The sequence below is a fragment of the Agelaius phoeniceus genome, chromosome 2 (genome assembly GCF_051311805.1).
Source record: "Agelaius phoeniceus isolate bAgePho1 chromosome 2, bAgePho1.hap1, whole genome shotgun sequence".
Lineage (NCBI taxonomy): Eukaryota > Metazoa > Chordata > Aves > Passeriformes > Icteridae > Agelaius > Agelaius phoeniceus.
This window is the reverse complement of record NC_135266.1, coordinates 99988747-100009462: the sequence shown is the minus strand read 5'-3', so window position 1 is coordinate 100009462 and position 20716 is coordinate 99988747. Positions and strand designations below refer to the sequence as shown.

The window sequence follows — 20716 nt, the reverse complement described above, 5'->3', positions numbered from 1 at the left end:
TTTTCTATTTACTCAGAATTCAAAGAGCTCCTTTCATGTGAAAGGTAGAAACAGCTTTGAAGATAAATGACAAAGGAGTGAGGGAAACCCTAAACAAATCATACTTCTGATTAAAGTATTATGTCCTTAATGTAATCTCTCACATTTCTCATATTCCTTACAGACTTTAGGCAACACTTTCAGAGCAAAACAGTCCTCAAATAATTTTTCACAGTACTATCTTAAGCATAAATTGAAAAATTACTCTATATGTTTTCCCTGCCTGAAATGTATAGTTCTATAGCTTGCCTTTTAGTCTCTACACCATGCCATTGAAAATTATTTACAATATTCAGAAAGACTTCCTTATCCCTTCTCCCAGTGAGAGAGAACATATACTACTCATTATGTTGATGCAAATGAGGCAGCAGTTAATCATCTGCTTTGAAAACAAGGTACTTGGGCATTATTTAATTCCCTAAACCAGCAAACCATGTGTTTGCATTTATACAAATTGATCTCACTATTGCCATGTTGGAAAAAAAAAAGCAAACGGGTACTAAACCCAGAGTGAATTCTGGCCTATAAGCCTTTTCTTACATTTATTTAAGCTCAGACCATTTCTAGAGTTGGCCTCTTACACTTCAACAAGCTTGCCCATATCAATGCAGGAGAGAGGATTAGGTCCTTAATTTGTAATGGAGCCCAAGTTGTTGCAAAATCAGCACATACTATTAAAAGCTCTAGAAATTAAAAAAAAAAAAAAAAAAAAAAACAAAACCAAAGTAGGAAGTTATAAAAGATTAAACTGCCTTAGATGGTCATCTCAGTGCAATTCTATTGAGAATCTCTCTCAAGATTTTGAGGAGGTCTCCAGGTTTGACAGCAAGAGAAATATGAAATTTCCCTACTAATGATTACCCTACAACTTCTAAACATGCAAGAGAAAAAAAAAACAACAAACCAACCAAACACTGAATGGGAAACACTAATTTGTTTCTACAGGAAAACAAGAAGATTATTGATCTTAAAAGTAGTATTTTTTTTAATCTGTTTAGTAATACACCCATAAAGAGAAATCTGCTGAGAAAACAAAGGACGACAGAGCTCTGCTGAGCAGTAAGCCTGGAAAGTAAAGTATTTTTAAAACTGATTGCATGGCACACTGTACACAATATGAAAGATAATGATAATAATGTGGAAGAACAGAAGGACTTTTTGAAGTGAAGACAACACTTTGGACTTAAAGTTTTAAAAGCCAAATATTCCTTACCCCTCTTTACAAAAAACAAGCATGATACGCAAAAAAGTACACAGGCTGTGTTTTTCTACACATACTCTGTATCACTGTAATGTTTAAGTATTTTTAGTTGTTAGACTTCAAGAAAATTGTTTTGAAAATACCACAACAGACTGGCTAAGTTTGTCTTTCATTTTCCGGAGTTTTGGGGAAGTTCCCGTCCAAGAATTCAAATCATCACATGGTGAAGTTAGATAGAGCACTTGACACTTTGGATTTCACTACTAGAAAGTCCCTCTGGAAAGACCAAACTACGTGCATTATTCATATTTCAGATTTTGGACATCAGGTCTACTTCACATGACTGCGTGGGCTACACGTTGATCATGCAGAACTGTTAGCTGAGAAACTTGCTGTGCGGCTCCAGCGTGCTTATTTCCCTCTCAGTGAAACAGCACTGCTTACTCAGACCGAAACAGGAGGAGAATAGAGCACTGTGCATGAAAGCGCTGCTTCTGGATTACATTACTTTGATGAGGAATCTTTTTCACCTTTAGGGCAGCCGACTTCCACAAGTGACGAAAGATCCCTCTTCACCCTGCAGTGCATTTCTTCATGCAACCACAGTGTTGTGAGCTTCTCTCCTGTTATCCAGTCCTCTGCTATGTCCATTAAATCAGATTAAGCTGATCGTTATTATCTTTGCTTTTTAATTTTTTCCCTTTTGTTCCTTATTTTGGCTCAGAGGAGGAACAATCACGTTTCTATACACCAAACAGAACGAGCATTATCATTATTATTTCATTATTTTCTAGCTATAGATTTGCAATACTCGTAACCAACACGCATCCTGAACACAGTACGAGAAAACAGCCCATGCACCGAGCAGAAGCGAAGCAGGAGTAGGGGAATGGGGGATCGGCTTGTCCCGCATGCCTGCCAGCCGCGGCCCCCTCGCCTGCACAGCGCCGCCCCGGAGGCAGCGGCACATCGCGGGGCTGGGGGCCCGCAGGTCCCGGGCGCCCGGGGCGGCTGCAGCGGGCGGGGCGGCGGCGGGGCTGCCCGCGGGGCTCCCCCCGCCTGCGCGCCGCGCTCCGGGCGGGGCGGGGGCTCGGGGGCCGGGCCAGCCTCGCCGCCGCCGCCGCCCGGCTCCGCCTCTCCCGCCGCTGCGCTCAGTCCTGGAGCGCCGCTCGGCTGCCAGAAGGGAGCCGCCACCTGCTCCGGTGCGGAGTGGTTCCTCGCTGCGCGCCGAGAGGGAGAGCAGCCGCCCCGCCGCCCGCGCCCGGGAAGTTACCGCTGCTCCCGCCGCCGGGAGAGAGCTGCCGCTGCTTCTTCCCGGCCTCGACGAGGGAGAAGTCGCTGCCGCGCTCCGGTGCGAGAGGGAAGAGCCCCCGCGGGCGCGCCGCCCCGCTCCGCCGCCGCCTCCCGGTCCCGCCGCGGGCAGGCGGGATGATGGAGCCCCCCGCCGCCGCCGCCTGCGCCTCCTGCCGCCGCCGCCCGCTGCCGCCCCTGCTCTGCCTCCTGCTCGCCGCTCTCTGCCTGCCCCCAGGTGAGCGCCCGCCCGCGGGAAGCGGTGGCCACGGCCGCGCCGTCCCGGCCGCGCCTAACTTGGTGGAGGGGAGGCCGGGGCGCAGGTGGCGGTGCCCGCCCGCCGCTCCCGGAGCGCCCCAGCACCTACCGCGGGCTCTCTGCTCGCCGGGGGCCGCTCCCGGCCGGTGGTGCCCGCCGCACCCCGCTGCGCTTCTGGAGGAGAGCGGTCCTCTCCTACCCTCCGAGGGTGCGCCGGCGGATGCCGTCTCTCCTGCGGGAAAGGCAGGAGCTGCCCCAGCGATGAGGGGGATCGAGACGCGCTGGTCTCATCTTTCCCCGTGGGAAGCGGCGGTGGGGTCTCTCCAAGGCGTTGTCAGCGGCCGCCGGGCAGCGCTGCCCCCGCGGGAGCGGCAGCCGAGCCCCGGTGCGGTGCCGCTTTCACTTCCAGGCTGAGCGGCACGTCTGTGCAGCGAGCCGCCTGCAACTTCGGCGCTTCAGCCGCTTCTGCCCTCCGCGCCTTCAGTGCCGCCCGGGGCCGTGCGGGCACAACGCGGGACCGGCGGCCTCCCGCCGCTTTCCGCTGCCGCTGGGAGCCGGAAGCGCGGCGGGCACTCGCCGGCAGCCGGGCGCGGCGGGGGCAGCCCCGCTGTCGGTGCCCCCGGCTCGGGCAGCCCCTGGGGCAGCGCTGCGTGCCTGAGGCTGCTCCGGCTGATCGGGATCGCGTGGGTAACTTCGCTTCCCCGCTCCGCCCGTAAAACCGCTCCAGAAGAGAGGCGCTGGGGAAGTAGGAAGGCGCAGAGAGTGCTAAATATCCTAATTGTTCTGGGAATATTTTGGCTATGAGGTGTTTGTAGGCTTTGTTTTGTAAATATTGAGCGTGAAAGTGAAGTCTGAGGGAAAAGCTGTGAAGTGAGGAGTTCTGCATTCAGTGCGGGGACCGTCTCATTATTCTTGTAGAAAGAGCGTCAGCCTGTGGTAAAATTTTGTATTGCTTTAAGAAATGGCTTTGCCTCTATGTGCCTTTGCAACAACGGAGGGTTTGCAGAAGTGTTGGAGCTGCTGGTGGTTTTTCATTCCTGGCTTCTGCCTGGTTGTTACGTGCTCTCCAGTTAACCATTTACGGCCAGTATGGTTTTGGCGAAATGAAAGAGAAGAGCAGACCTTTTTCACTAGGTGTATTTATGTTGGATTTATGTGTATTTCATTTGTGTGTTACAAGCTCCAAGTGGAAAACTGAAAACTAGCTACAACAGTAAAGCAAGCCTGCTGAATCTGTAATTTCAAATAGAATAGTAAAAAAGCTCCAGACAGAATCAACAGCAATATTGGAACCGTAAGCCGTGTGTCAGGCTGTGCTGCTTGGCTTTTGCTTTGGCAAACACAGGGTATAATCACTGTTGGACATAATAAATACCAGTCCTGGTGGCAGAGCTTACAAAGAATACTGGTTGCTGTGATGCAGAGAAAGTCTTGAGGAAAGATAGTTCATTTTAGGAAATCTTGAAGGCATGTGGATTATCAGAGGGATAAGCACCTCAGCTTCTAAGAAGCAAGACTTTGCCTCCGTGGAGAGATTTAGCCGAGTAGATACAAAACGATCTTGATGATTGTGTGTCTGTCTACATTTTCCATTTGAAGAAAATGTGAAACCATAAAATATTTTATCTCAAAGGTTGTGTTGATGGAGCTCTATAAAAAAAATGTCACTTGACTACCTACGATCTTAATAGGCTGTCAGCAAAACCATTTAACTTGTTCTTTCTGCTCTTCATTCCTTCCTTGCCCGTCAAGGAGAAGCTCAGACTAACCGTAAGGAAATGTGTGTGGGGAGAAACCAGCCCCACCTCAGCTTACAAACTTTCCCTACAGTACTGGAAATGCCTGGAAAGCCCAGTAGTAGATTTAAGCCTCTACTTCTCTGTTTATTCTGAGGAATATAAAAGATTAAAAGATACTTACATGCAAAAATAGCTATGGAAAGGTCTTGATATTACTGTAGTTTTACTGGTTCTTCCCCCTTGCTAACTCATCTATTTTAGATGATAGCTACTTTTTTTAACAAATTATGGATGTATTACTCCATCATGGTGCTCGGCTTTTGGGAGTTCCATTTGAGCTTGGGATATGGAAAGCAGTAGATGAGGTATTAAAAGCATATGAGAAAACTTGGTTTTGTTTCTTCACAGAATAAACTGCTTAGGAAGATACCCATCTTAAAAAGAGAGAGGGGGTCCAAGTACACATTTGGCAGTAAGAGACTGACTCTAGGTCAGAATAAGTGAGAAAATGGATTATAATCTCATACATCTCCAGAGGAATGGCTGTATGTGAAAAGAAAATAAACTTTTAATCAGGAGCTAATTATGACCTTTCCCCCTCCCCCTGCTTTTTGGTGGATTACAACAACGAAGCTCTTAGTCTCTCCTTTTATTACTAGGCTTGTTACATATTGCCAGTATTGCCTAAGCCTAGTGAGACTGAAACATGTCATTTCATTCATGACGCTCATTGTGTTCTCACTTCTGACTGCGTTTTTTCCCTGCTATATCTGGTATGACTTTGAGCAAAGGAAACTGGATTTCTGTATTAAGATCTGGAGTTCACATGGGTTTTCTGAAACTGAAGTCAGAAAACATCTGCACCACGTGTATATGCTTCAGTGTGCCATGTATTTGTGGCCTAACATACAGGTAACCAGACTCAGTCCTAAGTGAGTTTTAATTGTTAGATTGATTGCTTTGGGAAGCATTTGATATATTTAGGGGTTTGGTTTTTTTGATGTGAAAGTCTTCCAACATAAACTACTTTTCTTGTGCTCTCCCCTCTACTGTTGGGTTTGTAGCACTGAGAAGGCAGAGGGCAACAACAGAAATCATCCAGGTCTGTAAATACTTGAAATTTCAGCCAGGTGATTTTTGTAGAAGAAAATATATGTTGTTATGTTCATGAAATAACTATATCTGTCACAAGTCATATTTAATTTCAGGATATTTTATTTTCACTCTCCAACCTCTGTAAGAGTAATCCCCTTTCTTGCAATACCATCCATTCTTCTTCCTGAAAGTAGCCTGGGTTGTTAAAATTATTTATCCTGGGTTTATATATTATCTTCTTTGTAGTAGAATTCATTTGTTGACTTATTGCCAGCAGAAATTTTTGGGGAACAGAATCTCTAAATATTTATGCAAGATGATACATAAAGGGGAAAATAAAATAGGATAAGTGTTTTACATAATGCAAATTACATCTGTATGATTAGGCTAAAACTCTATTTTCTTGCAAGTATCTTACTTAAGCCATGGGCTTTATAGTCTTAAGAGGTAAAAGTGCTCACTGCAGATTTCCGTGGTATCATACCTGATTCCATAGGAGATCCCTCTAAGCCATATGAAAACGAGCATTTCTGTAGCAGCAATAGCTTTAATATATTGGCTGCTCATACGTGACACACTATCATGGGCTTTTTTAGGTTCCTACCACCAGAGGACTTTCTGGAGAGTATTTAGAGCAGGTTGCTTGTAGAAAACTGATTACAGAGGAGCCCCACCTCTCTGTATGCACTTTGAGCCTAGTAACCCTGGGGAGACTGAATGGGCTTAGTTTCTAGGAGCTCTAATTTGTAATTGGATCTCCTTACACTAGATTATCAATATTCAGTCTTACTAACACTAGATTGTCAATATTCAGTCTTCCCTTCTTGTGATCTGTACTCTATGACCATAACATGATGATCACAAATAAGCTGGCTCCAGGTCTGATCTCCAGTGGTTATTCCATTGCTGTTTCACATATGGGAGTTTTGTGGCTTTTTAATACTACCATGCTGATTGTTGAAACTGTTTCTCCACATCTGTAATAGTATGGTGTCGTAGTATGGTCTTGGTTAGTTCTGCCAGCTCTGATAGGAGGCTTGACTTTATACATAGATTTTTACCATGTCTAAAACCTTCTAATCTTCAGGCTCTGTCTTCAGTGCTACTCAGGGCTCCTCTTAGTTGGCTGGTGTGCAGCTTTTTCCTCTGGTAACACAGTCATTTTTTTATTGAAAAGCGTGTAAACTGCAAGGCCATGTTTGTAAGAGAATTGAAGACCTGTTGCAATATTCTGATTTCTCTCAAGTTCCTCTGTATTCAAGAAAAATAGTTATGCTTCCATTCACTGATGCTCAAATGAGAGACTCTTAAGGAACTGTAAATGCTGTGAGTGATAATTAGAAATTACTTAAGCAGAACGTGATTTTTCCAGGAAAACCTGAATATTAACAACTCCCCTTAATATTAAATGGTTGAGTGTTATCTTCCCAGAAGACAAGGTTTTGACCTACATGTTCTTTATCTCGGTATATTTTCTTTAATGGGAACAGGATGAATATTAAAGGAGGCTGTACATTTCTGCCATTAATACACTAGAAAATGAATCTCATCATTTAGAGAGGAGATTGCAATGCACCTTGTAATCTGACAATCCACTGCTGGCAGTGATCAGATCAAGTTTCTTCCTTTTTTTTTTCTTCTCTGCTTTTGTTTCCTTTGTCTTTCCCAGTGTGTTTTATTGAGGATGGCTTGAATCACAATCATTCCTACACCAGTGGATGTTAATCTACTGCTCCACAGTATTGGCTCTTTTGAGGAATTTCTGCCTAGCTTAAGATCAAATTGCTTTTTTTATCATGGATATAGGTCTCCAGAAAGGCAAATAAATATTTGCTTGTTAAAACAGTGCTGCTTCTTCTGAACTAGTATTTTTATTGTTGATAATAGATATGCTTCTTTTGGGAGTTAAAAAATGGGAGAAATTGATAAAAGAGTGTAGAGAAAAAGAGCACCTGCAGGGTATGATTTTTAGAGGTTATCAGGGGTTAGAACAGTTCTATAACGTTTGGGTAGAAAGCATTCAAAGTGCTTTCAACAGCAGTGGAAATACTAAGCCATTCCCTTGATAAGAAGTAAAAAGTGAAGTTGGTGATTTAATAAGTGTTTCAGCAGTCTGTATATCCATATATTTTGTTTAGGGGGTACTCTGTTGTGTACTCTGTTTTCTTCACACCCCTGTTGTGAAGAAAAACTTCAAAAGCTCAACCTGTGCTCTTGTGTTTTGTGCTGTGGTAGCGCCATCTGTAGTATGCCCTGGCATCGTTAATCTTTGGGACCTGATGGAAAACTCTCAAACAGCAGCCAAGGATAGCAGAAGTCCCCAGGGCTGGTGCCCTGGCAGGCAGTGACACTTTGGCATGTGTCATGGGCTCTGTGTGGTGGCTTTCCCCTTCCCTTAGCTGTCTCTTGCATACAGTGTACATGACGGGTCCCAGCTGCCCAGGCTGCCAGGTTTTAGGTTTTTATTAGAACATTGATTCTGACCACAGTTGGCATCTTTAAAGCTTTGAAGAGATATTGGCAGCTAATTCAATAGAGGGAGCTCTGCTACCTTACTGTTAGAAGCAGCGTGTCTCAGCTTTTCCCAGACCTCTGGCTTCAGCCAGAAAGTTATATTAAAAGTCTTTGTTTCTCCACAGTATTTTATCATGCTAGGCTTTGTTACTGAAAGCATCTAACTTTCATCATGGGCTTCCTGTTGCATGAAGGGGAAGGAAGGCCAAATCTAAATCACATACGAGGCAAACCCCAAAAGATGACTCAATTAGAGATAGTTCTCTTTTGCTACAAGGCTTTTGGTGTTTCAGATGGATACACTACCGAATCAGGTTTTTAAGTGACACTTTCTTGTCAAGGGAAGCAGCTGGTGAGAATCATGGAGAAGCCCAAAAAGAATCAGAATAAATAGAGGGTATTTCCATGGATCAAATGGGCCAAGAGTGGTGTGGCATGAAATAGGCTACAAACAGGATAAGGAAATTATTGTACCAGACTTAGTGCTGGGAGGAAAGTTAGAACTTCCAGTAAAATGTTAGGTAGGGCATTTGTTTAAAAATGTCTGTTTTTTTCAGTAAGTTCTTCCAGGATTTTTTTTATTTTAAGGAAAAGTGGAATATGTATGCCATTCTGTAAACGTGGTCATTGTTCAAGAAGCCAGCTTAGGTGTGTGCTTTTAACCCCTTCCATGTCTCTAACACAGAAAAGCATACATTCAGAAAGTTGATAACTGCTCTGTAAACTTAGGACTTTATATTTTTCTTGAATACTTCAATTTTTTAAATAATATTTCTGATCAGATGGTTTTGAAACTAATAGTGAAGTCTCAATAAAGAACAGGAATTCTAAAAAAATACTCTTTGGGTCACCTTCAAGTAAGCTTGTAATGAACTCAGCATTATTCTTCAATCAGATGAATCCCAGACAAATGCCTGTTATCATTTTGTATGCTGCAGAAGTTGCATTTTTTAATCAATTTTTTTCCAATTTAACTAAAGAAAATATCCATAGATATTGGAGAACAAAATAGATGTAGTTTGTATACAGCTTGATTTAAGTGTGGCATTTTATAGAAAACTGACTTATTTCACGGTTTTGTTGGTTTGGCTTTTTAATGTGAAGTTTTGATGGGGTGGGTTCTGAGTTTGTTTGGGTGTTTTTGTTTGCTTGTTATTTTTAGAAAATGTAAGCATTTACTTTTTGAGAACTCACTGTTGAGCTGAGTGAATTTTTCATGCTGACCAGGAAGAATTCCTAAGGCTCCTGTTTTAGAGGGTTGGCACAGTTTATCTCTGGGGTGGAATGGTAAGTGTTCACTTAATCGTCTGTAACTGGATACCTTACAGAGAATACATGGGTTGAAATACACTTAAAAATGGGCAATTGAAGGCAACTATGAGATCTCAAAATTATTTGTGAGATGCTGTTTCTTTTAATTGCAGCTTCTGAATGATTTTTCAGTTGATGAGATAGCTGGAGTATTAATCTATGCATTTATCAGTTTCGCCATGTAATTTTATTTCATGAAATGTACAAAGCAGTGTGTGTTTAGCAAAGTGGACTCTGACTCATTCAGATAAAATCTGGATGGTGAAAGGTTTGTTTATTCTCGTTGTTCTGGAGAGTAGAGGTGAATTCAGTGGCCTTTGTCTACAAAACCACACATGGAACAGGGAAAGGACAAATGGAATATTCAGGCAGGATTTGGGAAACTGCAGTGTAGCCATGTAACTTCAGAAGAGAGAAGAATGCTGAATCAATTTCTTCATTCTTGATACAGCACATCATGCTTGCATATGGAGAGGATGATAGGGCATGTATTATTTTAAAATCCACACAGGGACACCCCAGTATGCGATTTACTTTCTAAAACTGGGGAAGGTGGAAATTTCTGACACTTGACAGCAAAGTAGTGCCCTGACAACTGGTGATATAAATCCAGAAAACATTTGCATCTTACACTTGACAGCTTTAAAGGTTAGCGAGGGGATAATTTTTCCAAATATAATTCATGACTGAGATTTTTGTCAAGAATTTTTGATATTACTCTTCAGTTTTCAAACTGCTGCACAACTTGCTGCTAACCTTGAACTCAGCCTACACACAGAAGCAATAAGAAAATCAGTGTTATGAGTGTCCCAGCAGCTTCCAGTTTGAATGAATTATGTTTCTTACTGTTGTTTTTCTGCAAGAACTTAGTAATGCAGAGTTTTACTGCTAGTAATTCTAGTAATTACAGTAAATAATGGAGTCCTGTCATTTGAAACAGCCACCAATGTATGAGTAAATACTGACAGCTGCTTTGCATTGCATGAATTTGTATTTTGCACTTTTTTTCCCCAATATTTTTTGTTTTGTTAAATATTTAAGACTTTCAGAAAATGGTTTGCTCCAGTAGTTTAGCTCTTGACATGGTTTCTGTAACAGGACTTTTGGAAGGATGACTCTTCCATGGTTCTGCTTGACCTTGCACATCATGCTGCTGTTGAATGATGCAACATGTTCTGTTTCAGCTTTGAAGTTTAAGTCCTTTACCTTCAAGATTTAACCCCAGTTAATGTGAGGTGCCCCACAGCAGCAAATTCCAAAGTGTCTATATGAATCTTGGAGTGTGCTTTCTGGAAGCTCACCTGCAGACTTGGTAAGGGTCAGGTTTCTGGCATTTTGTCCAGACTCCCTTGTGTCTGTGGGTCATTTTTTGTCACTTTAAGTACCCTGGGATGTTAAATCCAAAACTTCTGCACAGCTTCTGGGGGCAGCAGGGGGAGTAGTCTAAAACTTTGAGATAGTGGGAAATAAGTGATATGTTGCAAAGGTGACTACTGTGGATATAGAGGCAGGTTAACCATTCCTTGGTAGATTCACAGAATATTTTGGCATCTTCTATGCATCCTAACGTAATGTATTGCCCGCTCCATAAGAAAGTTCTTTCCTTATCTTGAAAGAGCTTTAAGCCCTGGGTATCTGCAGCCAGAAGGAAGGCAAACTTTCTGGTCTATGTGTAAAACTGTTGGTGTATCAGAGGGGCTAAAGAGATGCTTTGTGTCTGTCTGAGAGCCAAAGGGATAGGAGCAGGGAAATGAGAATTGTAGTTTTTTTGGAGGTCTTGTGGGAACGTAGCTGGGTATTGGAGCATGCTGGCAGTTTTAGGCTCTGCAGAGCCTGCTGGCTTTATCATCCTGCCAAGGGGGCCTTGGAGGGCTGCTGCAGCCACCAGGGCAGCACAGCTCAGTGTGGGGAGCTTGGGAGTTCCTCTTGGACAGCATGGAGCTCAGGAGCCAGCTGGCAAGAACTCCCTGTAGTGGTTGTCACTTTTAGGTCTGTGGTGGCTGTTTCATTTCTGCTATGTAAGAGGGGAAAGATCTCTATTCCTCTCGCACATGAGAAATTCCCATCTTTTGCTGGCGGCATGCTTACTACTCTGACCTGCTGCAGAGATCTATCTGCTTACTTTAGAAACACTTTTCTTCTGCTCTGAATGGTGCACGAAGCCCTCTGTGGGTCACTTTTTCATCATTATGTCCATCTGCAAGTACAGCAGTGATAAGGAAAGATGGGCTTCAGCACACCCAGTATGCTCACAGTCTTTGGCTGTCTTTCCATTGCATCAGTGGCACAGGGCATAGAGGAATGAATAACACAGTGTGTTTCTGTAGTGAATGCTGAATGGCTGAGTGTGAGCTGCCAGCAGCTTTGTCCAGAAAGAAGTGGGTGTTGGGAGGAGCGATGTTTGCCTCCAGAGAAGGAGGAGAGGCAGGTGAATAATTTCTAGCTGGAATTCTCAGTCCATTTTTTTTTAAAGGTGGGAGTAGTTTTGAAGACTGATGTCGATGGCTCAGTCCAAGAGGTTGTTAATTTTTCTGGACAGAAGTAATACATTCAAATTGTTTCTCAAAATTATTTATTCTTATAGTTTATGGTTACTCCTGAAGGCCACATATGAGTTTCACACTGGAAGATTTGTGTATGTAAAGGGCTAAAACCTTAGCCCTCTTGGTATGGTAGGATGCCTTGTTTTAGGTATGGATTCCAACTCACAAAAGTAACATCCACAGATTGCTTTTACTTGCGTTTCAACTGATTTCTGGTCTTCCTGTGAGGTGTCATCATCCGTAACCAGCAGCAATTGTTCTGGAAGGCTGTTCATCGAAGTGTGAGAGAGCAGAGCGCTGAGCATGTGGGGACCTTGACTTCTTTTGAGGAGGCTCTCTTCATGCAACAGAGAATTCATGCTTTTTTTTCTTTGGACATACTGTACAGTACATATTTTCAAAATATGTAAAAATTTCATGAGGCTACAGAAATCTTCATGCACTTTTTTGGACATACTGTACAGTACAGATTGATTTTTTTTTTCATAACCACACAAGGAAGTTGGTGGTTCACAGACTGCAAGTTCTGTGACAGCGTGATAAACTCTACATAAAACTTGAGGGACCTTGTTATTTAAAAATAGAAACTTAAAAGGGACTATTTCAATGAAAACCTTTATTTTTTTGTTAAAACTTTTCATGATGTTTGAAAGGGTTTTTTTAGCTGGCTTTTAAGTCACTTCTAGTTATGCTTTTTGCATTTTCTTTTCCTTCTTTAGAGCTGAGCTGTTACTCTGTCATTAGGGAGGGATAGCTACTACAAAACCAAAAGTTTTATTAAGGCTTAATTCCAGGTGTGAGGTTATGACCTAAATCTTCCATCTGCTAAGCTCTACAGTTTTCCATTATCTTCCTCAACAGCAACTTGAAAGTTAAAAAAAAAAAAGACCAGAGTTTCTTGAATTCCTTGTGATCAGGGAACAATGAGGACTGGATGTGGATTCAGGTTTGGATGGGGGTTTTTTGAGGGTTTTTTTTTGGTTGGTTGTTTTGTTGTGTTGGGGTTTTTTTGTTTTGTTTTTGTTTTGTTTTTTAAATCTAATTTAATGGAAGAGGAAATTGATGAGTATTCTCTGAAAAAAGTGGCACCATATGCCAGGCTTTTCAAACAGGGATAGTTGTAGAAGCTGTTGTAAACTGGGACTGACAGTGGCTTAGGAGAGCCACTTTCCCCTTGGACATGTCAGCACTCTTGGATTCTTAAGTCAGAGTGGAAGCACTACAGTGTGCATTTCATCTGAAAGGATTTGAGTGATCTCTGGTAATTTAGTGGTGAAAAAATTATGTATGTTTCTTATGGCATTTACTTGAACTATATTTCAAACATAATGGACACTTTACGGCCTTTGGCTGCTTGGTAACGCTTTGGTTGCTACTGCAAGGCTGGGTAATTTTGTATGGTCTACTTCTGCAATGGATGCACATCATTGGTAATTTCTATTGCAAACAAGCTGTTGGTGAGTCTAGAATGCTTAATCTTGTACAAATTATATTTGCAGATATAGCAGGTGAATTGCATGTTGAAGAGCTCTCCCAGTGTCAGGGTGGCTGAACTCTGCCATGCAAGGCTTGGAACAGGGAGATTGTCTTGTGATCAGGTCTGGAATAGCACAGGTCCAGGTCAGAAAGCTCAAGGAGGTCCCTATTTGCATCAGGAGTAGCAATTCCTGTGAGACACTGTTTCCCTCTGTTGCAGGGAGGGACTAGGCTGAGTGGTTTGTGACTCTGGAGGGAGCCTGACAGTGTCAGCCTGTACCACCAGCTACTGCTGCAGCTGAGGAGCATCCGTGATTTAGCCTTGGATTGAACCCTTGTGTGGCTTCAACTATGCCTTCTAGGTGCTGTATTTTGTATATTGCCACATGTGATCTCATCTACTGATGACATATGAGTGGAGGTTCAAACTTTTGTATAGCGAGTTGGAAGCTAAAGCTGTTCTTTACTGCCATTTTATTTTTAGGGGAGTCTGAACCTGACTTCTCTAAATCATAGGAAAGGGAAAAAGATGCAAAGATTACTTAAGTTCTTACCCACCAATTTTTATTCTTTTGGCAGCTGAAATTTAAGAGAAAAGATCTGAATTTCTTGTTTAAAGAAACAAAAGAACATAATAGAGGTGTTTTGGATTTATAAATACCACTTGAACATCAAAAGCTGTTTGAGAACATTTCAGGCTGAGAAATAGAAAATACTTTTTTTTTGCTAGCATATTGTTTGCTTAACTTCACTGTGTCATTGACATAGTATGCCTCTATGTTTTGTAGGCTTTGGAGAGTGAAGGCTTTGGAGGTGAGAACAATTAAAGCTGGAGTATCCAGGATTGCAACAGCAGCACTTTGGATCTTTGACAGGATGTATTAATGTGCATACTTAAAAGTTCACTTTTCTGCTGCTGTTCTGTAAGCAAATATTTATGACTGGAGAGAGAAGTTTGCTGTCAGTAGTGGGCCAAAGACACAGATCAGCATTTCTGCAGAGTGGCAGAGCCAAATTAAAGGCAAAGAACTTACTTCCAACATATTCAACCAGGTATATCCCTAAAGCCCGTGAAAAAAAATATTATGGCAAAATCATGGTAAGAGGTCTGCCGCAGAGACTGGGAAGGATACAGTGTCATTTGGGAAGCTGGGACAGAAGGGACAGACAGCGTGGGGACAGGAGGAGCTGTAGCTGGTGTGTGTGGGGTTAGTGTGTCGTGTGGGTGGGGTTTTGGAGCATGGTTGGCTGAGTCTGAGGGGAGCCCAGCTTTTGGTTTTGGCTTGGCACAGTCCCAGCTGCTGCAGAGACGGTGGGAAGTGTGTTGGTGGTGGAGAGCCTGGGGTGGGAGAGCAGGCAGGACGTGTCAGGGGGAAGGAAGCAGAGGGCCCTGGCACAGCCAACGTGTGCTGCCTCTTCCCCTTGCGTGGGTGGGGGAGGAAGCCCTCTGCACAGAAGTGACCCACTGCAGATGGATTTGGGCTTGCGAGTGAAACAAGTTGTGACAGGAGAGCAGAAAGCATTCTGGAAAGTGGTGGGGTTGAGGAGAGCCCCTGAGCAGAGTATTTTGAGAGAGAGGAGCAGGGGGGAACCCAATTTCAAGATAGGCAGTGCCTGGCCTCCCCTGTCTGTATCTCCACGTGCTCCCCTGGGTTTGACAGTCACAGCCTTTCCTGTCACCTGCAGTAATTCAGCAGGATGTCCCTCTTGATAAAGATCGTGTTGCTGCCACGTCACCCTGTTGTTCCTCTTTTGTCAGCCACGTGGTTCAGCGTTATTTCCTGTCTCAGGAAGCCATCTCTGCTTCCCACAGGGGCTTGGCAAAGATGACACATTCCTGCACTGCGCACACGGGCCTGTGCTCACAGGGCAACCACCTGGACTAACTCACCCTTTCTAGACAGCCTCCCTCCTCCATCTAGGGGCAGGATGGATAAACTGAAAAGATCTTCATACTGACAGGGTTTTTGAGCAGAGGAAAAAACCCTGAATGTTTTCTTCTAGTCATTGTAAGAGACTTGGTGCATGACGTAATGTGCCAGAGAAAGGGTGTCATGTGCTGAGCATAATCACTGACAGGCCTAAATGTCTGTGTCTGTCCTGTTGGGCCATCAGATGTTCTGTGGAGTGACTCTCACCTTACACTGGGGGCATTCCAGATGGTCAAGAAATTTTCACTCCTGGAAGGAAGCAGCCCGTGTTCTTACAGTGCATTGTTACCAGTTCTGAAGAAATGTAACATTAGTTGTTTAACAAGGATATTGTATTAAATACAGATGTATGACCCACTGCTACTGAAATTGCAAGATAGCCACTTTTCTGGTCTAAGCCTGTTCATGCTGTATCTGGACCGAGGTGGGGAGAAGCAGCTTGTGGTAGTTGACAGGTGCTGTAGACCTATAACAGTAGCTTTGCTTGGTCACCACATACAGAAATTAGGCTAAAACAATGGTTTTGGGTCATGATCTGGCACAGGTTTGAACACCCAGCTTGAAATTATTTGAGTATTTAATTAGATTCTTAAGGACCTAATGTTTAGAATAGAAATATCAGGACCCATGCAGAGGGGGCATGGGAGGATACAATAAACCCAAAGTGATGGTGTAGAGGCTGTTAAGATGCTGGATACTGTCTGTGAGTCACAGTGTCTTTCTGATCCTTGCAGGGCATGTTGAGCTATCATGACTTGCAGAGAAATAGTTCAGGTAGGGAATTGGTCTAGTTCAGTCTTCCCAAGTTTGATGTAAGTTCACCTCTTTGACTGACTTTTTAAAGCCTTCGTTTTTAAATTGCACACACATGGTTTTCCCATCTATAAAATGAATATATAAGAATGGATAATTTTTTTTTGTGCCTGTCAGCAGGGAATAGGCAGCTTACTAAGCTTTCTTGAGCGTAATTTTAAATGGAGAAAATGCTTCTATATAAACTGAGATTATCTCATCACAATATTTTTATGATAGTTAATTAAAATGTGAGAAAATCCTTTAGAGCAGATTTGCAGTTTTGTGACTTTTATGAGACTTAACAGGAGAGATCTATTTTTATAGTTATGCCTTCTTATTAGTTTTGGGATTAGGATATGTTTAAATGCATGGCTATCGAATCCTGTGATGATTACTTGTTTATTTTGCAGTGTAGACTAATTCAGTTATGGTCCCATTCATGTGTTGGTTTTGTCCCACTTTTCAACAAGATGTTGTAGTGCTTTATTGTTATTGCTATTTAAAATAAACTCCCAGAGTAGTTTTAATTTCAGCTTGTATTTTTTTCAATATTAAGTTTCAGTGAAGCATATTTTATTAGATTGTTGTGAATAATGATCATTTAGGATGTTCCAGATCCTGGACATCCATTTTCTTTATGCTGGAAAATTGTAAAATGTGAGTGAAGGAAGGATCACTGTGACTAGCTGTAAGAGATTTAAATACTTAAAAAGTTGTCTAGACATAAATAAAATGCTGTAAAATCTTGGTTTTCAGTGCATACAGCTGTGATAGGAAGCAAGACCTATAGAAAATTTACTGAGATAATGTGGGAGTTATTGAAGACCAGCATGTGCTCTGTTCCCTTTGCAGTGGTCAGGCATGTCAGTGGATGACTGATCTCTAGGCATGGGGCTTTTTACTTGAACTTGTGCTCAGTCTAAAGAAAGAATGGGCTTAAGCAAGTATTTTTTTTGTCTTTCTTTTACTATGCCTACGATAGCATGACACCGTGACTCTTAATCACAGGCTCATCTGTGGTCTCAAATAACACCTAGGAGCTCTCTGCAGAATTTCTGGAACCATTCAGTCAGAAGTGAACGTGATGAGGATTCAAAGTCCTTTGCCTTGACCTATTTGTGTGAGTGACCATGGGGAGAGCCTTGTGCTCTAGGCCAGCAGGTGATTATGCAGAGGGGTAAAGAACACTGCTCTTTTCTCCCTGTGGGTCATTAAACACAAGCTTTAGGAGTTTTGGGACAATCTAGAGACAAAACACATCAGATAAGTATTAGGTAGAGTTCTCAGGGCTAGCTGTCCAACAGACTTTGCTCAAAGAATATAATGCATATTTCCCCAGTGCTTCTACACCAGCCCAGGTGTGAGCATAGATGTGCTACATGAGCAGACTGCACTGTCAAAAGCGAAGCAAGGGAGAGGAGGAAGGGAGAACTGTTATGCTGCCAGGAATACACATGCTGATGAGAGCTATGTTTATATTAGCAAACTATTCTGATGCAGCTAATTAATCAGAATTTGTCTACCAAACTATGCCTTGGAGATACAGAAACACAGGGTTATGAGATTTGCCAGATTTCCGTGACAGATCTTCTTGGGAGAGTTGTGGAACAATAACTAATGATTGCTTCTGACTCCTAGATTTCCTCCCAGAAAAGTAGTAACTTAAGATAACCTTGCATCTCATTTTGTCTCAGGCCATTTACCCAGTAATAACACTAAATACACTGAAGTAGTCCACATCATTTTTTTATGGCAATTTTAGTTCAGTCTTTATTCATAGAGGGGAAAGTAGGCAATGAGACAAACTGTTAAATAAAATCCCAGTGTTCTACATACAGTCTTTCATACCAGTGCAATTGGTTGCATACTGAAAGGGAGAATCAATTATATAGCTGCTGCTTATCAGAAGTTAGCAAATAGTAAATGCAGTTTCATTTTTATAATCAATTACCTAGCCCTGAAACTTGTTAGCAAAGGTTAGGAGCTGTAATAATTTTCATTGAATGCCTATGCATTATCTCAATGTGTTTCTACATGCTGCATTTTAGGGAGATGAGGGAGAAATGTTTCTTTCCCGAAGTCTTTTAAAGTGGCTTCCAAAAGATGAGGGTCAAGCCCTTCAATTTCTAAGCTCAATTTACATTCATCCCACAACAAAGATGATGGTGTGCATTTTCTCATTAGTCAAAGGCCTTTTTTTTCACTTGTAAGCATAAGTTACTTTACTTTTAGCTTTTTGAGTTTAAAGAATGCTTGCATCCCTGCGTGGTTAGTTCAGCCACATCATTGTTCAGAATTTGCAGATAAGTGGGAGGGTAACAAAGGATAAATTTCCTTTTTTTCGTGATTTTATTTTCCTCCAATGTTCTCAACAAGGATTTGAATTCTTTGTGTGGAGAAGTTATTTGCTGCTGGTGACAGGCTGTGAGTGCATTATGCCATAAAATTGTCAGTCTTTAAGAACAGTGTTTGCTGTTTATATGCAACCTTTCATGTTCTTATTTTTGAGGTACCTCCTTTATTTTTGTACAAATGTTCTATAATTGGTGTTTGATTATTGACTCTTCTATGATGGTATTTCTGAAAGCTCATGCAGGCTTTGATTCTGTTTTTTTGCCGGATGGCAGCATATCCTTTCAGAGTTGCATACCTCTGCATAGCTTACTTCACTGAAATCTTTTTTAAAAATCTTTTGTCCAATATAATCCCTGGGGTTTTTTTCTTTTTTTTTTTTTTTTTTAAGTTCCTAGTATCTGAAACTGCAGTTATCCAAAATCATTGGATCAAGTTGCTACCCTAGCCAGATTATTTGATTTATTTGTACTTCTTGGTTATTTTACTCAAGATAAAATTAATTTTGATGAAACTGTGTGACAGTGTTCACAGGGGTTTTCAGGATGAGGGAAGAGATGAGGATCTGAGTCCATATTTCAGAAGGCTTGATTTATTATTTTATGATATCTATACATTACATTATAACTATACTAAAAGAATAGAAGGAAAGGTTTCCTTTCAGAAGGCTAGCTAAGAATAGAATGGAATGATAACAAAAGGCAACTCTCTCCGACTCTGTCCGAGATAGCTCGGCCTTGATTGGCCATTAATTATAAACATCCAAGATGGGCCAATCAAAAATCCACCTGTTGCATTCCACAGCAGCAGATAACCATTGTTTACATTTTGTTTCTGAGGCCTCAGCTTCTCAGAAGGGAAAAAATCCTAAGAAAGGATTTTTAGTGAAAAGATGTCTGCGACAAAATTGGGTGTCTTGTATTTTTTCTTTATTTCTCCATGAGCATGGTAAAATCTCCTGATATTGCTAAGTGTTACCAGTTGAGTTTTTCCTCATTTTTAAGTTAAGAAAAAACATTCTTGGTCTGTGTTAATTTTATAGTTATTTAACACAACAATTTGTTATTTCTCGTTCAAGGCTAGCTTACGTAGACCAGTTAGTTTCTGAATCATAATGTATCACAGGCATCCTCTTTTTTTCAAAGAGCATTTAATTGGCATTAGTCAGACTCTCATTAAATGCATTTTCTGTTTCCGTATTATATTTTTGTTAATTGACTTAGTGTTCTGACTGCACCTCTGTTTTTAAAAGTGATACATAACATTTGAATCTCTGGCAATGTCCAGTCATTTTAAGTTTGTAGAATTTTCTTTTCTTCTTCCCAGGATCTCACTGAGAAACTCAACTGCCAGCTGCAAGTTGAAGCAGCAGTGAAAATGAAAGAATTTCTTAGGTACACTTGATAGTTTTATTTAACTCAGAAGTCTTTATTTAACTAGAAGCAATGCTAAGAATAGCAACCTCCTCTGGCCTGATTGGCACGATTCTCTGTCAAGCCTTTATGTGTGTTTAGTGGGGCTATTTTTCTGTTCTCCAAGATCATGCATCTTCTCAAGTTGCCCCAAATTCTGCACAAATTAGGGAATCCAGATCACACAGATGGTTTAACCAGCTCTTTCATGAGCAGGGGGTTGATTGCAGGGTAGGTGTATTTTGGCAGTGTTTTTCTGGGGTGCTAAGTGTGCCTGGGGCTGTGCAAGGATCCTGGAATGAGCACAGCACTCTGGTGTGGAAGGATGTAGCTGTGGTGATGTGCTAGGAGCTGATTTATGGTGGTGTTGCTCTGTTGCATTGTCAGCAAGGCAGTTTTCCTTCTAGTTTTGTTGCTACCTTGTGGAACATCAGTTCAGAGGTACCTGTGCCATACAAAAGGGGTTGGAGAACTGCAAGACACCTTCTCAAAGTCTTGTGTGGACAGGAGAGGGATGTAAGAGTGAGCTCTGCCCTTTGCAGAGATGAGAGGAGGGTGTTTGAGTGAAACTGTGGTTTGTTGCCATCACCAGCTCATCCTGGCCGGGTGGGATTGTCCCTCTATCAAATGCTGATGCTGCACCTGAGGCAGTGCTGCTGCAGGGTGCCTGGGGGAGCAGTGGCTGCCTAGCTGGCTTCTGGCCAGGAATGCTCAGTGGAACTCATTCCTGTCATCATCTAAAATGGAAAAATGAAAGAAT

The 20716-nt window shown here is 42.2% G+C and overlaps 1 protein-coding gene across 1 annotated transcript in view; it reads left to right on the top strand.

Moving 5' to 3' along the window:
* Positions 1 to 2383: 2383 nt before the first annotated feature.
* ALCAM (activated leukocyte cell adhesion molecule) overlaps positions 2384 to 20716 on the top strand; it is a 115284-nt gene continuing 96951 nt past the window's right edge. The window contains exon 1 of the mRNA XM_054628141.2: positions 2384 to 2768. Within this exon, the coding sequence (XP_054484116.2) occupies positions 2669 to 2768 (100 nt within the window). The 5' untranslated portion in view covers positions 2384 to 2668. The remainder of the gene's footprint in view (positions 2769 to 20716) is intronic.